The 14,945-nt window shown below is 53.8% G+C and overlaps 5 protein-coding genes across 5 annotated transcripts; 2 read left to right on the top strand and 3 right to left on the bottom strand.

Moving 5' to 3' along the window:
* Positions 1-186: 186 nt before the first annotated feature.
* SPSK_05326 (chloride channel, nucleotide-sensitive, 1A) lies at positions 187-1,460 on the bottom strand (the record flags this gene model as incomplete). Its single annotated transcript, XM_016732075.1, has 2 exons — positions 187-1,081; positions 1,168-1,460. The coding sequence occupies 2 exons, from the start codon at positions 1,458-1,460 to the stop codon at positions 187-189; spliced, it is 1,188 nt and encodes a 395-aa protein (XP_016583786.1).
* Positions 1,461-2,377: 917 nt separating this feature from the next.
* SPSK_05103 (delta24(24(1))-sterol reductase) lies at positions 2,378-4,315 on the top strand (the record flags this gene model as incomplete). Its single annotated transcript, XM_016731854.1, has 3 exons — positions 2,378-2,412; positions 2,498-4,238; positions 4,304-4,315. 3 exons carry the CDS (start codon positions 2,378-2,380, stop codon positions 4,313-4,315), a joined length of 1,788 nt encoding a protein of 595 aa, XP_016583785.1.
* Positions 4,316-5,381: 1,066 nt separating this feature from the next.
* Positions 5,382-6,344, bottom strand: SPSK_05449 (V-type H+-transporting ATPase 16kDa proteolipid subunit; the record flags this gene model as incomplete). Its single annotated transcript, XM_016732195.1, has 4 exons — positions 5,382-5,710; positions 5,792-5,921; positions 6,125-6,137; positions 6,328-6,344. 4 exons carry the CDS (start codon positions 6,342-6,344, stop codon positions 5,382-5,384), a joined length of 489 nt encoding a protein of 162 aa, XP_016583784.1.
* Positions 6,345-7,554: 1,210 nt separating this feature from the next.
* Positions 7,555-10,924, top strand: SPSK_04870 (Sca1-like protein; the record flags this gene model as incomplete). Its single annotated transcript, XM_016731631.1, has 3 exons — positions 7,555-7,756; positions 7,827-9,948; positions 10,030-10,924. The coding sequence occupies 3 exons, from the start codon at positions 7,555-7,557 to the stop codon at positions 10,922-10,924; spliced, it is 3,219 nt and encodes a 1,072-aa protein (XP_016583783.1).
* Positions 10,925-11,045: 121 nt separating this feature from the next.
* SPSK_05334 (uncharacterized protein) lies at positions 11,046-12,299 on the bottom strand (the record flags this gene model as incomplete). Its single annotated transcript, XM_016732083.1, has 1 exon — positions 11,046-12,299. One exon carries the CDS (start codon positions 12,297-12,299, stop codon positions 11,046-11,048), a length of 1,254 nt encoding a protein of 417 aa, XP_016583782.1.
* Positions 12,300-14,945: the final 2,646 nt, after the last annotated feature.

Genomic DNA, 14,945 nt, shown 5'->3' with positions numbered 1-14,945 from the left:
GTGGGAAACACGTCAAATATGGTATCTCTGCCGCGCACAACGAGCATTATGCTTCTGTCTGATGTATATCCGATCTCTGGCACTGTATGCGTTCACTTTTTATTTCCTTCTTAATTACCTGCCAAAACACCGCAACCAGGGACACCCAAATATGTGCTCCAAACATTATGAGATTTTTCGATTCTGCTACTCCGTCCGAATCCGTTTGCTCTCGGTGCCGTCGCCGTTGCTCGCTTCATTCGTGTCGCCAACTGAGGCACTCCCCCCATCACCCAACGCACCCTCGGCCGGCGTGGACTCTATCGCGCCTCCCGCAACCTCTTCTGTCGCGGTAGTCTCTGTTGCCTCACCTGCCTCGACCTCGTCGCGTCCCCGCACACGGCCGGCACCCTCGCCCAGGCTGCCGCCACGCCCCCGCCAGTTACCCTCCTCGTCAAAGAACTCGTGCGCATTCTCAGCCGTGATCCAGCCGCCGCTGCCCGGCATGGGTGGGGGAATATCGGAGATGGTTGAGACAGCGCCGTCCTGGCTGTTGCCTCCACGAAACACGCCGTGGAATCCCTCGATGGGCTCCATGCCGTCACCGCCCTCAATCAGGATGCCGTCATCGCCTTCGCCGTCTCCATCCTCGTCGTACTCATCCTCGTAGCCGTCTTCGCCGTCGCCATTCTCGCCGCCCTGTCGGAAAAATGACGGATAGCTATCGCCACCGTCGTCCTCGCCGTCTTCGCCTCCAAACCGGTCCGGATGCAGGTCTGCACAGGCGGAGATGGCATCGAACATCTTGGATGCCTCTGAGTCGGCCTGTGGTGACCGTGGCGCCTCTTGTCGTTCTGCATCACCGGCTGATGGCTGGTCTGTAGAAAACGAAGATGTAGCAGTAGTAGCAGCGGCTTGTGCTCCGGCCGGTACTACAGTCAACTCGACCGTCTCGGGCTCGTCCTCCTCGCCGCCGGTTCCTGAGAGCTCCAGCTGCATGTAGATCGTCGGTACTCGGCGGTTGTCCGCCGTATATGCAGACTTAATGGCGTGCAGCCCGATGACCGGGTACGGCAGAGACAGGCCGCAGCTCGCAGCCGAGCTATAAAGTGTGAGAGTACTACATGTGTAAGTAAGTAGGCATATATCCACACAGTCCCCCAAAAACGCAACAAAAAGAGGACTCACTCAGATCCGACAAACACATCGACAACCTGCTCGACCATCCCATCACCCATGACGGGCCAAGACTCGTCGCTGGCAGCTGCCGCCCTTGTCTCGTAGCCTCCCCATGGTAGCTTGTCACGGTTCTCTCTGCTCACATACGCACGAGCACCGGTAGTGTGGTAGTGAAGCACTGGGGGGCCCTCGTAAAACGAAGCTGGCGTGCGGGACTCATGGTCGGCTAAAGGTGTATAGGAATCCAGCGCCGGTGGCGATCGAAGCGTCGTCGGCAACGAGGCGGTTGCTTGGGGCACCATGATGAAGGTAGCTTGCGTAAGGTCTCAAATGAGACAAGGACGGCTCCTGTATTTCGTGTTTCCGGTTTCTGTGGGGACAATTTTGCCACCTATTGCTTCCGTGCCTTGCTGTGTGTCAAACAGTGTGCATAATGGAACGTTTTATTTTATTTTGTGTTTTTGAGCAGCTGGTGATGCTGTTGTCCGAGAATGCAGAGCTTCAAAGCTCCCCTCCTTCCTACTTTGGTGCCTGCGTCGATATGTTCCGCTTGATTGGCCAATTACCATTAGTCAGCGCGGATACTTACGCACGTGATATTAATAGCCCGTGATCCGCTACAGGGGAAGTTGGCGGCAAGTTTCCGGGTACGAATGCATGTAATTCGTATATTTTCGTTTTCCCGAGTACGAGTACGGTTTAGGGTGTCTGGGCGCCCGTCACTAAATTATTTGAGATTTCGGGGCACCACTGTTTGTAGAAAAAAGTAAACAATAGTTGTTTCCTAATTTTGCTCGATTTTTTCAATTTATTTTATTTTCTGCCGCGCAAAGCCCCCGCTGCATTTTCTGTGTTAGAAGTTTAGCACCATTGTATGTACGGCAAGTGCCAGTAGCGAGCGCCACCGAAAGGCCAACAAACCCCTATTTCCCCTTCCATTCCCCATCGCGACTTCTCTAATTCGAACGGAATAGCCTAGGCTTTGTTTCTTTCCACAATCTCCGTCGCACTTTCCCTTTCTTTTCGTTCGTCTTCGTGTCCGCATTCCGTTCTTGTCCCTCATTTTGTCCTATTCTTTTCTTTATTGGGGTTTCTTGCTTTCAGGGGACGCTCTTTCCTATTTTGCGACTTTACTGGCCAGGGGGGAACCCAATTGACGGCGGTCTCCATTTCACCATAATCTTATATTTAAAGGGGCGTAGCCTGCTTCTCAGAAACAATGTCGACAAGATACTCCCTCCGACAAACACCTAGGTGCGTTCACCCTGAACCCCCATTTACTTCGCGCGACAATTCCAGCTGGCTAACACAAGGCACGCATTGACGCCCTCCTCCATAGGAAAAAGGAGCTCTTCAGTGGCATGGTCGAGACACCGGCGACGCGCTCACGATCCCGCAAATCTCTCTTCCCCGTCGAGGACTCCGACGCCGAGGCCGACTCCAACTCTGCCGCCGAAAGCACCGCCAAAAGCACCGCCAAGTCGTCCACGTCTGCTGCTGCCCGCCACCGGTCTCCCAAGTTTGTTGAGCACATCGACGAGACCGACGCGGCCGGTCACGGCAAGGACGCGATCGAGCACCAGAACGGCGAGTTGAACGGAAAGACGAACGGCTTCGCCTCCAGCCGCGAATCGAAGCCCGCCATGGCGCCGTCCAAGACCAACGGCCACCCCATGGCGATCAATGGCAAGGCCACCGACGCCGAACCCATGATCAAGACGGAGCACGCCGTCGATGGCTGGAAGCCCAGCGCTGATCACCGCGTCGACTACTCCACGCACAAGGAGTTTGGTGGCTCCCTGGGCGTGTCTGCTATGATGATCTGCTTCCCCTTGCTGATGTGGTACATGTGGATTGGCGCCACGTACTACAATGGCAAGCTTCCCATGCCGGCCGAGGACGAGTCGATGGAGGACTTTGCGCGCCATCTGATCGACCTGGTGTACACTGGTGCCTTCCCCTCGCTCAAGGCCTGGGCCATATACTGGACGTTCCTCATCTTTGAGGGCTTCTGCTACTGCCTCATGCCCGGCATCTGGGGCTACGGCAAGCCGCTGCCGCACCTCAACGGCAAGCAGCTGCCGTACTACTGCTCGGCCTACACCAGCTTCTACGCAACCATTGCCATTGCGTTTGCCCTGCACGTCTCTGGTCTCTTCCCGCTGTACACGCTTATTGACGAGTTTGGCCCTCTTTTGAGCGTGGCTATCATCTCTGGCTTCCTGGTCAGCATTGTTGCGTACTTCTCGGCTCTGATCCGTGGCGCCCAGCACCGCATGACTGGTGCGCCCCTCTACGACTTTTTCATGGGTGCTGAGCTCAACCCCCGCATGTTCGGCATCCTCGACTTCAAGATGTTCTTTGAGGTACGCCTGCCCTGGTACATCCTGTTCCTGCTGTCGTGCGGTGTCGCTGCACGCCAGCTCGAGAACTACGGCTACATTACGGGCGAGATAGGCTTCCTCGTCATGGCCCACTTCCTCTACGCCAATGCTTGCTCCAAGGGCGAGGAGCTCATTATCACGACCTGGGACATGTACTACGAGAAGTGGGGTTTCATGCTCATCTTCTGGAACCTCGCTGGTGTGCCGCTCTCCTACTGCCACTGCACCCTGTACATTGCCAACCACGAGCCATCCGAGTACCAGTGGAGCAAGCCCGCCCTCGTCTCTCTATACATATCGTACCTCTTCGTCTACTGGGTCTGGGACAGCTGCAACAGCCAGAAGAACCGCTTCCGCTCTGCCGAGCGCGGTACGCTCGTCGTCCGCCGCACGTTTCCCCAGGTGCCGTGGCAGACGCTCAAGAACCCCAAGACCATCAAGACGAGCACGGGCGACGACATTCTGGCCGACGGCTGGTATGGTCTGGCCCGCAAGCTGCACTACACGTGTGATGTCTTCTTTGCCGTCTCGTGGGGCCTGATCTGTGGCTTCAAGAGCCCGTTCCCGTGGTTCTACCCCGTCTTCTTCTGCCTCATGATCTCGCACCGTGCCCTCCGTGACATCCAGCGGTGCCGTCTCAAGTACGGCGACGCCTGGACCGAGTACGAGAAGCGCGTCCCGTACCTGTTTATTCCTGTAAGTTTCACGTTGTTCTACGAGTGTCATCCGTTATATCCACTTACTAACCGCCTTTTGTACAGTACGTCATCTAGTCTCTGAAAAGAGACAAAATGCCATGTCGTGTTACAACAGCGGTTATATACGCCTAACCTACTTTTGAACGTTGCAACGTTTTGAACGATACAAATTTGCAATGTGTGGACGCGTCTCTACCTTTCATCTCACGCTCCTACGCTACTACGCTCGCTATTGTGCATTGTTTATTTTTTTGCCAATATTCGCTTTCTTGTATATAACATTAGAACATACGTTTTGTAGTATCTCTGTTTCCTATGCGTTTATATTTCCTTTTGTTTTGCTCATTGCATTTTGGGATTTCTAGAAATACATTAGTCGGGCTACTCGTCTCAGTACAAAAGATGGCAGAAACAAGCGGCTTCTCAGCAAAGCACAAGCCAAGTAATACAACTTTTAATATTTGTTGAAAGAGTAAACGAACAAATCGTTGTGCCACTGTGCATGAAATACTCTAAAGTGTCAACTCACGTCACATTGAAAAGCCAAGGCACACTAAACGTCTAATAATATTCCAGGCAAGATAATTATGTAAAAAGCGACAAGGTAAATAAGGGGTGTAAATGCAAAGGAATAGCAGTGTAATGCGACAATAGTACATATGTTTTGCCCGGCAGTCCTTTCTGGTACCTCCAGTGCAAGACAAAATAGATTTGGACACGGGCAAGATGAACAAAAACAAAACAAAAAACCATTTCGGTCCGAACCGTCTTCCGTTTCCGAAATTACTGTTCCCGAAAAGCAAACAATGGATTGGAACCAGGTTTCCCTTCCCCTCACAAGAAAATCCGATCGCATCGTCGTTTCCAATCGCATCCGTCGTGGGGGGAGAGCATGGCCGTAGAGCAGTATTATAGTAACCGCACACTCATCTTTCCGTCTCCTCGATCCGTACATATGCAAAGATTCTCTGACTCAACGATCGCGCTCGTCGTCGGAGCTCGACGGTGGCAAAACCGGCTCTTCTCCTATCGTCTCTCCCAACGTTTCGTGCTCGACGCCAGTGCGCTAATGATGCCAGATTGCAGCTCTTACATCCCACCTGGCAACGCGGAATGTTGTCGGAAAGGTACCGAAACGAGCTTAGCAGACGACGTTGAGCGACGCCTTGGAGTTCATCAGAAGGGCCACAATCAGGCCGTACAGACCCAGAACCTCGGCGAAAATGAGAATCAGAATCATGCCGACAAACAATCTCGGCTGCTGAGCAGTACCGCGCACACCAGCGTCACCGACAATGCCGATGGCGAAACCGGCTGCCAGACCGGCCAGACCGACGGCCAGACCAGCACCGAGCTGGATGAAACCAGTGTAGAGTGCGTACTGGTCCTGCTTCAGGTTGTCGGAAATCAGGACGGACACGACGAGTCCGTAGATACCGATAATACCAGCCATAATGACGGGCACAATGTCTGAGAAAGATGAGCGTTAGTCAGCCTAACAGAGAACGGCGGATGGGAACGGTACGGGTTCGGCAGCGAGAGGCAGCTCACTCTTGACGATCAGGTCAGGGCGCAGGACACCCATGGCGGCAATACCGACACCAGACTTGGCAGTACCGTACGAGGCGCCCAGGCAGGTGAAGACGATAGCCGCTGTGCAGCCCATGGCACCGAAGAAGGGCTATTCCGAGATAGAGCATGTTAGCCACAATGCAAAGGATTTATCAAAGAGTCGTGTATGTAGTCCTCAGATAAGGATCGTCGCGACTGCATGGCTGAATGGTTATGGTTTGGTATTCGTGACCGGGAGGTAGCACCGTATAACGCGAGCGCCAATGTTGGTGGGCGACAAATCGAAGGTATGGAGTATAAGGAATAACTAACCGCGTAGACGGGACTAGAAAGCGAGGGGAGGAAGTGTTAGTTTTGATGGATGCAGATCACGACAGCTACCTGAAGGTAAGGAAAGCACGCGCCGAAGCTATCCGGGGAGTGGGTTTAGGAAAGCTTCAGCAGCCACGCGTCCCCGGCCCCTCGAGCTTCCCGACACGTGAAATTCCATCGACTAAAAGAAGACAAAGACATACCACAGATCACTAGACATGATGGCGGTTGTGAGTTGAGAGAGGGAATAGGTTTGGTAGGGGAACAGCTGAAAAGGAGTGCTGAAGGAGCGGGTCTAATCAAGGGCGCGACTCGAGATGGGTGGCAGGAAATATCTAAAGCAGGGCGACTGAAGCTGTCGAAGCGGTCCAGAAATGTGCTGGAGAGTGGTGGTTGATGGCGGAGTGGATGGCGGTGGTGTGTTGGCGATGAAGCGATGCAGAGTGCAAATGCAAGATGGGAGATGGAGGAGAGGAAGCCAAAAACGAGGCTTTTCGGTTGGCGAGGTGTTTTCCACTTTGAGTGGTCGATTGGGGAAAAGGGAGGGAGGGAGCGACTGGCAGCTAGTCTCCTGCCAGGACAGGCGGATAAACTATTTCGCAGTCCGCTGCTGCCTGAGTTGCGAGAAGCAACATAGGGAGTATAACAGGGATCCACTCATATTTCAGTACGCTGTAATGCAACCAATGCACTTGACCATCAAAAGTACACGTGGGTGAGCAGTCCACTGCGCGAGTGCTGTCGGCGCATGGCACCTATGTCTCATTGTTTAAGCATTAGCCTTGAGTTTCCGATCGAGGAAGTGTGACAACAAAGTAGGGCGACACCGATAATAAGAGGATTTGAATTTACGCAGCTCGCGCTCCTTCCGTCATGCTTTGTGAATGATCTTTACCGGCAAGAGGTAATTATATTTTGCTCAGACGTTATTTTCAAGTACTGAAAGCGTATAAGTTTTAGAAGGAGCAATCGTCATGTTTCCAACTGGTGGTGCACAGTAATTACTACGTCACAATAGTGAATCTCGGCCACTGGGTAGGTTGCGCTACGCTGCATTCTAGGGGTGTTCACAGGCCTTTGACCGCCATGGTACCTGCTGCGTGCCCCGCTAGCCGAGACACCGCGGCAGGCTCAACGTAAATAGAAACAGCGACCGACATCGCGCTCCTGACCTCATCATCTTGTACGGAGCTGCCCTTCGCTCCTGCCATTTCCGAGCTGACAGAGTTCGAGTAGGATTGGGCTCCTTATAGACTTCCCAGCCCCGCAATCTCTCACCCTCGTTTACATTCTCATCCCCTACAATTGCCACCACATCTTTGAATGTAAAAGCGCGGCTTGTATCGCCAATGTGGAGTTAGCCGCCCGACGCAGCACCGCCGTTTTAACATCAGTCCGTCTGGGCAGGGTACGGCTACCCTCTTGCCACAATGCCCGGCCTCGCGCGGAAGGTCCTGATCTGCGCCGCAGTTGACGGCCTCATTCTGCATCCTCTTTCGTCCAAAAAAGACCAGCGAATGGCTCCGTCTGTCAAGATTCGATACGGCGACGCTGCGCTCTCTACGACCTCTCGAAATCTCGCAGCCGAGGCTACCGAGCCAACCCCGAGCTTTGAAGCTTTTGGCATTGTAGGTATGTTTATTACTTCATACGGTCTTTTATACGTGGGGTGCATGCAGTATATTGACAAGCTTCTTTCTAGGCCTGATTCTCGTTTCCAAATTCAGCTACCTCGTTTCCATCACCAAGCGGCAGCAGGTTGCAACAGTCCGTGGTAGCCCAATATATGTGGTGACTGAGGTTGCTTTGACCCCATGCGCAAGTTACGGCGAAGCTCGACGTTCGATAGAAACCACTATTGAACACCTAAAAGAACGTCCCCCGAGCTACATCACAGATGAAGAAGGCAGCGGGAACGACAGTGATGACAACAGCCACCATGGCGACGACGAAGACATCGAAGGTGCAGTTTGGGTTCAGGAGATGAACGATAGCCATCGTTTCGAAGGCGAAGTCGGAAAAGCAAACATAACCACAGCACCGACGCTGCCAGTCAAAGGCCACAAGCCCAACAACAGCATTGCCGAGGATGTCATTTCCCGGAGAGGAAGTTATGGCAGGTTTGCGCAAAGATGGTTCAGCCGGAGCGGATGGCTACAAGAGCAGAAACGGTTGATGGGTTTGACAGCGAGCAACAAACCTGTCGATGAAGAGGCAGTGGCTGAGCGCACTGCTACGACCGACACACCGGGCGACAAAGCTCTAGATGCGGCAACATCTTCCGACTCGTCACCACCCGGCAGCGCTCCGGCTGAACCATCGGATGGAGACCTGGCTAGCCTCTCGCGCACTGCAGATGAAACAGTGACGGAAACGGCATCCTCAACCCCACCGTTACAGCAGGGAGACCACAACAATGCAGAGGATGGCGCAGTCACCAGTCTTTTGCCGAAGTTACTGCGGACAACGCAGATGCTCTTTGGGGCGTCGAGATCGTTTTATTTTTCCTACGACTACGACATCACGCGCAGCGTCGCCAAGCAGCCGAAAACGCGGTGGAACGACCTTCCTTTGCACAAGCTGGTGGACACGATGTATTTTTGGAACCGACATGCCATCCAGCCCTTTATCGATGCCGGTGCGGATGCTCTTTCCCTACCACTCATGCAGGGTTTTGTTGGCCAGCGCTCGTTTGTCGTTGACAGCAATCCGCCACAGGTGGATGAGGCCGCCAAGGATTCCGTCGAGCTGAGCAATTTTGCGTACCGGGCTAGCACGGGGCCTTCGTCGCCTCTGCAAGCTACGAGTCCACGATCGTCTGCCGAGCTTGAGCACCGAGCTTCGGAGAAGGAATTTGACGTGACGCTGATCTCACGCAGGTCAGTGAGACGAGCAGGTCTTCGATACTTGCGCCGTGGTGTGGATGAGGACGGAAACGTCGCCAATGCTGTTGAAACAGAGCAGATTCTCTCCCCCTCTGTCGTGAATCAAATGGTTGAGTCGCAGCTACTTCCGGCACCACCTTTGAGCAAAACGTACTCTTTTGTTCAAGTCCGAGGCAGCATTCCTCTATTTTGGACACAATCTCCCTTCTCTTTGAAGCCTGTTCCCGTCATCCAGCACTCCCTCGAACTCAACTACGGTGCGCTGAAAAATCATTTTGACGGCCTCCGGAGAGAATACGGTAGCCTGCAAGTTGTCAACCTGGTTGAGAAGCACGGCGTCGAATCTGCCCTGGGTACGCAGCTTGAGAGGAGCGTGCAGAGGTACAATGACGATACCAACAGCGCACCTGGAGAGTCGACGTTGCCATTTGAATGGTTTGACTTCCACAGTGCGTGCAAGGGCATGAAGTTTGAGAATGTGTCTTTGCTGTTGGGCCGCTTGAGCAACAAGATCGAGCAAATGGGGAGCACCGTGGAGGAGACCGGAGCCGACAACACCGAGGCCGACGGCACTAGCAGCCCAGCAGGTACCATGGCGAGTAGCACCGGAAGCTACGGTCCCGGAAATCTCGTGCAGAGACAAAAGGGCGTGCTTCGCACCAACTGCATGGACTGCCTCGATCGAACCAATGTCTGCCAAAGCTCGTTTGCCAAGTTCATGCTAGACGCACAACTGAAAGAGCAAGGGTTCGATATGGCGGCGCAGCGTGACCAAGAGAACTCGTGGTTCAACACTTTGTGGGCAGACAACGGGGACGCGATATCTAAACAGTATGCCTCAACTGCGGCAATGAAAGGCGACTACACGCGGACGAGAAAGCGAGACTACCGCGGTGCCCTTACAGATGCTGGTCTGTCACTAACACGCTTTTTCAACGGGTATGTATTTTACATGGCAGTGCAGTTTTTTTCAGGCCGTTAAAGTTCTTTATGACAATTGCTAACACTGGGCCGTGACAGAATTGTCAACGACTTTTTCTTGCAGACTACAATCGATTTCTTGCTCGGCAATGTGACAGACAAGATCTTCGACGAGTTTGAAGCCAACATGCGGACAAAGGATCCGGCCATGTCGATGCAAAAGATGCGCGAACAGGCCGTCGATCTGTGCCAGCGGCGAGTCGTTGCCGATGAGTCCGAGGAGTTTATCGGAGGGTGGACGCTGATTGCACCGTACGACGCCGATATCAGTCTGACGACGCCACCTTTTGAAGAAGTTGTGCTGCTCGTGACAGACGCGGCCTTGTATTTGTGCCGCTTCGACTGGAACCTCGACAAGCTGTCGTCGTTTGAACGAGTCGAGCTCAGCCATATCGACAAGATCACCATCGGCACTTATATCGTGTCGACGGTATCGCCCATGCAAATGGACGAAGAGCGCAACGTCGGGTTTATGGTGTGGTACAGGCCCGGAAGAGACGATATAAGGAGGATCAACACGCGATCGTTGTCGAGCATGCACGTCGGGGACGGCACCGCAGGCAACACGGCGGAGCAGTCAACTTCGGCTGCCGAGGCGCTGTCGACGAGCATCGCCATGCTTTTGAATATTCGGCCCTCGTCACCCCCAGTGAAACGCCTAGCCTTCAAGGCGCTCTATTCCGAATCGTCTCTGGCACCATCAGCGACGGCATCGGCCGGCGAGACAATGGTCAAGAGAACAGAGAAAGATCAGATCGTGTCGATTGCGACTGAAATAGAGCGGCTTGTCCAACTGAGCCGGCCTGTTCCATTGGGCGTGGAGCGCAAGTCGATTATCGGCAAGGGCGACATTGTATCTGTTGCCGAGGCACGGAAGAGCACAGGATTGCTGGGGCACCTAGGCCACTCGTTGAAGAAGCTAGTGTGGGCATAATACGATAGCCATTCGCGAAAGAATACACGCAGGGTAATAATTTCTGGCTACCCTTCTTTTGGATGCTCGTTGCCATTCGTTTGCCATTCTCGGTGCATCTTTTGCGATTGGAAACGGCGCTTCACTTCCGCACGTAGAGGTGCATTTGATAACGCATGTCCTCGAGACGGATAGGATAGGACAGCGACGGCGACAGTCGAAACCAGGTGGCCTCGTCTTCATGCACTTTATCCCACCCCTCGGCGTCTTGCAGCAGGAACTTGTCCAGAAGCCACCGCATGGGGTACTTTCTAGCCTGCGATCCAACGGCCATCTCCGCGTAGCTGCCGGGGCTATCGACAACAAGCAAAGCGGTTCCTTGTGGCGCGGCAGCCGTGAGACGCAGCAAGAAGGTGGCGGCAGCTCCGAGGCCACCGGCCGTGAAGAGTTCGTTCAGCGTGAAGAACAATGTGATCAGGGTGGTCACTTTCTCGGCTGCGCCCCCGCCGATCATCTTGCCCATTTCTTCATCGTCCACCTTGAGAATGTCCCGCCAGCGAACGTCGACGTTGAACCGATTTGCAGGCTCCACCAAAGCCGGCACGCGGCCGTCGGAGCGAGCTTCGACCATGGAGGAACGCAACCGGTCAACCACACTCGCCCACGGCCCCGAGTCGACAAGAACGAGATCACCGGCCGCATCGGCTCCCGCCTCGCCACTTGTCAACATGGCACCGAACGCCACAATCTCAGCAGCCCCACCGCCGATGGCGACCATGCGAAGGGCCGGTTTCGTTTCCGTTTCTGTTTCCGTTTCTGGTTCCGTTTCCGTTCCAGAACCCGATGCGGCGCTCCAATGCTCTTGGACCACGGGACTGCAGAGGATCGATGCATAGCAAAGGGCGCGTGTCGGACTCCAGCGTGCAGCATAGGCATCGAGCGGCGGTGGAATGGCCTCGGACGTTGGCGGATCGACGGCAAACGTGACGCTCTTGCCATCCTTTTTGATGCTGCCGTCGACATCCTCGTCGGTCTGGGTGCCGGAAGGCTCATCTTTCTTTGATCCCCCATCGTCGACAGTACCAAAAGCGCCTGCAAAGTCTCGTTCGAACAAGGCTTGCTTCACGGCCTGCAGCGCTTCGTTGAGACGGTGTGAGGCCAGAGCGGGCGCAAGCGCTCGCCGAAACACGTCCAGTAGATCCTGCTGGAGGTTGTGTGAGAGCGTCTTTTGCTGATAGCCTGCCGGCGGCTTTTTGGCAGCTCCAGCGGCAGCAGCCTGGGTAGCAGCGCTTGCCGCAGAAGCTTTGGCTCCCGTCTTCAGATTCGGCGGTTTGTGGGCAGCGAGTTTGGAGTTTTTGGAGCTGCCCGCCGAATTGGTTCCGCGCAGCCTGGGCATTTTCTTTGTCTTATTCGGTGATGCATACAGCATGGCCGTCTTTGAAACGCTATCCAAGGAACAGGACAAACAACAGGCTTGTTAAAGCGAAGGCGGCTGTTGCGATATCAGTTTGTATATGTTGTATACACAACATATTATTAGATGAGACGAGGCTACAGCGATTTTTTGGGCCAGTGGGTGAACGATTAGGTAATGCGATTTTAAGTGGACAAGGCACAAGCGTTCCCCTGAAGCAACATCAACGACAACTCACTACGTATGTCCGTTGGCAGATACACGGCTTGTTTTTCATTTCAATTTCAATTTCAAAGTCAAAAAGGCAAGATAGAGGATACAAATTTCTTTGGGGGCTGCTTGCTGCTTATTAAATTCAAAAACATGGAATCACAGTATTCGTAGCACATTATTGTTTTATCCGATATATAGAGAGACGGTGTATCATGAGTGAGTCGCGCCTTCCCTCCGTTGCCGCCTCTCCCCGAGCCGGGATGTCTATTCTGGGCATCCCACGAACAAACTTGTTCTCCTAAACCGGCAGGTGGCGTCCTCAATATTCATTGAGACATTTGGTGAAAGGAAATGGCCTCTCCACCACAAGGGAAGGCTAGCCTTTCCCGCCAATCGCGTGGTAGCATTTGAGCAAGTGCCAGAGAGACGGGACAGACAGAAGGGAAACGACCTCGCTGCAGTGCGCCAGGCCCTCTATTTCCGTCCCTGCGCGCGGGTCGGTATGCGGCCAATTCGGCGCGCAGCAGTGTCCGATGACAGGACCTCCAAACCGAAATAGCGACGAACCGACATTGGCAGTTTGAATGGTCTACCCAATGCGGCAATTACGTGCAATCCCGCGTCCTTTGCTTGCCATGCTCGCTGTTTTGTGTCGTTGGCGTTGGCAGGCGGACAGCAGAGTTTTTATGCGTTTCAATGCCTCACAATTTGGTTTGCGCTTTCCTCGCTTGCCTCTCGACGCAGACGTTCACCCGAAGAAGGTGCCCCGTGCCGTGAGTGTGCTCGCATTCTGCTATTTGTGAGGATTCGGCCATTCGACTTTGCACTTATCTTCGACTTCCACCAAAGCCCCAACCCCAGCATTGGTCTACGAGACGAGACACAGTTTCATGCACGGCTGCCACATATCAGCTCCGCTGACTGAGGACCAGTCGCCGAGGTGCACAGCGTCTGGTCACGATGCAACACCCTCAGACGCCTCGCCTCTCCTCACCTCCCCCGGCATCCGTTCAGGCTTGGCCACTCCCTCCCTGTGCCCGCCTATGCCGTTCCTTGCTATACAGTGGCCTGTGTACGATATCTGTGTCTTGCGTGTCTGCTTGCATGCCGCCATTTGCCACCATAAAAGTGCAACGTTGTGTGTTAGATCAATAAGGTGCTCGCACTACGGAAGTACGGAGTACGACAACGTGAGCCTGCCCTCACCTTGCACGCGCCAAACAACACCATACAACGCGTCATCTTCCGCATGTGCCTGGAGGCAAGCACTCCCAGATCAGGCACATGGTTGATGGTCGGAAAAGGCGCGATAGGAAATAAAAAGACCGCATGCTGCCGGCGTTGCTGCCGAGTCCGTATATCTCGAATCGATGCTTACCACATCGCGCCTTCCGTTAAGTCAGCCTTTGTAAGTGGCGACAAATTGGGCAGTTCGGAGGTAAATGACAGGCACTGGCACTGAGATGGGGCAGGAACGATCCCCGGCTACGGCAATGGAAACGTGGGCAGACCAATTCGGGAGGGCTGGAAGGAGTAAACCAAGACACACCAAAGAAATGTACGAGAGAGAGAGCGAGAGCCAGAAGAAGAGATACAAAACAAAAAATAAAGCTGTTCCCTCATATACCCGCTGCCTTTCAAGTCTAAAGGCAAACGGTTTGGCCGGATAAAAGTGCTGATCGAGAAAGGTGGGACAGAGGTGACTAATATCAGTCCACCACAACACCCCACCGAGCCCACCCCCAACAAAGTGCTGGTCGTTGGTATGGAGTTGGCATTATGGACCAGAGCGTTTCCACTTTGACAAAGGCGCATTTCAGGTTCCTGCCCCTCTTCACCAGCTCCCCAGCGCAACGTCTCCGGCCCTGCTTCGTTGGTGGGGGAGGAAGCGACATTATCCGCCGGGTATTCTTGAGCATAGCTTTTTTTTCGTCCGATTATGGAGCTTTGCTACGCTTCCTGTTCGTAGTTCAGTTGCCATCGGCTTTTGTCCAGGACGTTTAGGTGCTTGGCTCGACGGTAGTATCTATTCGCTCAGGTCCTGCCTCGCACCAGTGAATAGCCCTATTGACCATCGTCAGATACGGAAGCGGCTGTATCTTACTATTGCGTAGGGTGGTAGCTTCCTGATCCAGGCGCGTTTTCGCTCGCTGGTTCTTTCCCCTCAGCACCCCCCCTCCATCCCGACCGGGTTGCTCGTCATTGCCAGATCCGCCCCTTCCAACCCAGGGACGGACGAAGGCAAAACCAATTATTTCATTTTATTATTATTTTATTTGCTTGGGTCCCTTCCTGCTGTTTTAAGTTTTTTTGGCTTTGTCTCGTCTTCCTGCCGCTTTCGTTTGTCCCTCCTTGCCCTCTTTCCTCTTTCCTCGTTCGTCTCTTTCTCTTTCTTTTTCTTTCCCTTCTCTTTTC

The sequence above is a fragment of the Sporothrix schenckii genome (genome assembly GCF_000961545.1).
Source record: "Sporothrix schenckii 1099-18 chromosome Unknown Cont49, whole genome shotgun sequence".
Taxonomy (NCBI): Eukaryota; Fungi; Ascomycota; class Sordariomycetes; order Ophiostomatales; family Ophiostomataceae; genus Sporothrix; species Sporothrix schenckii.
The sequence above is the reverse complement of the archived record's forward strand: the minus strand, read 5'-3'. Positions and strand labels throughout refer to the sequence as shown.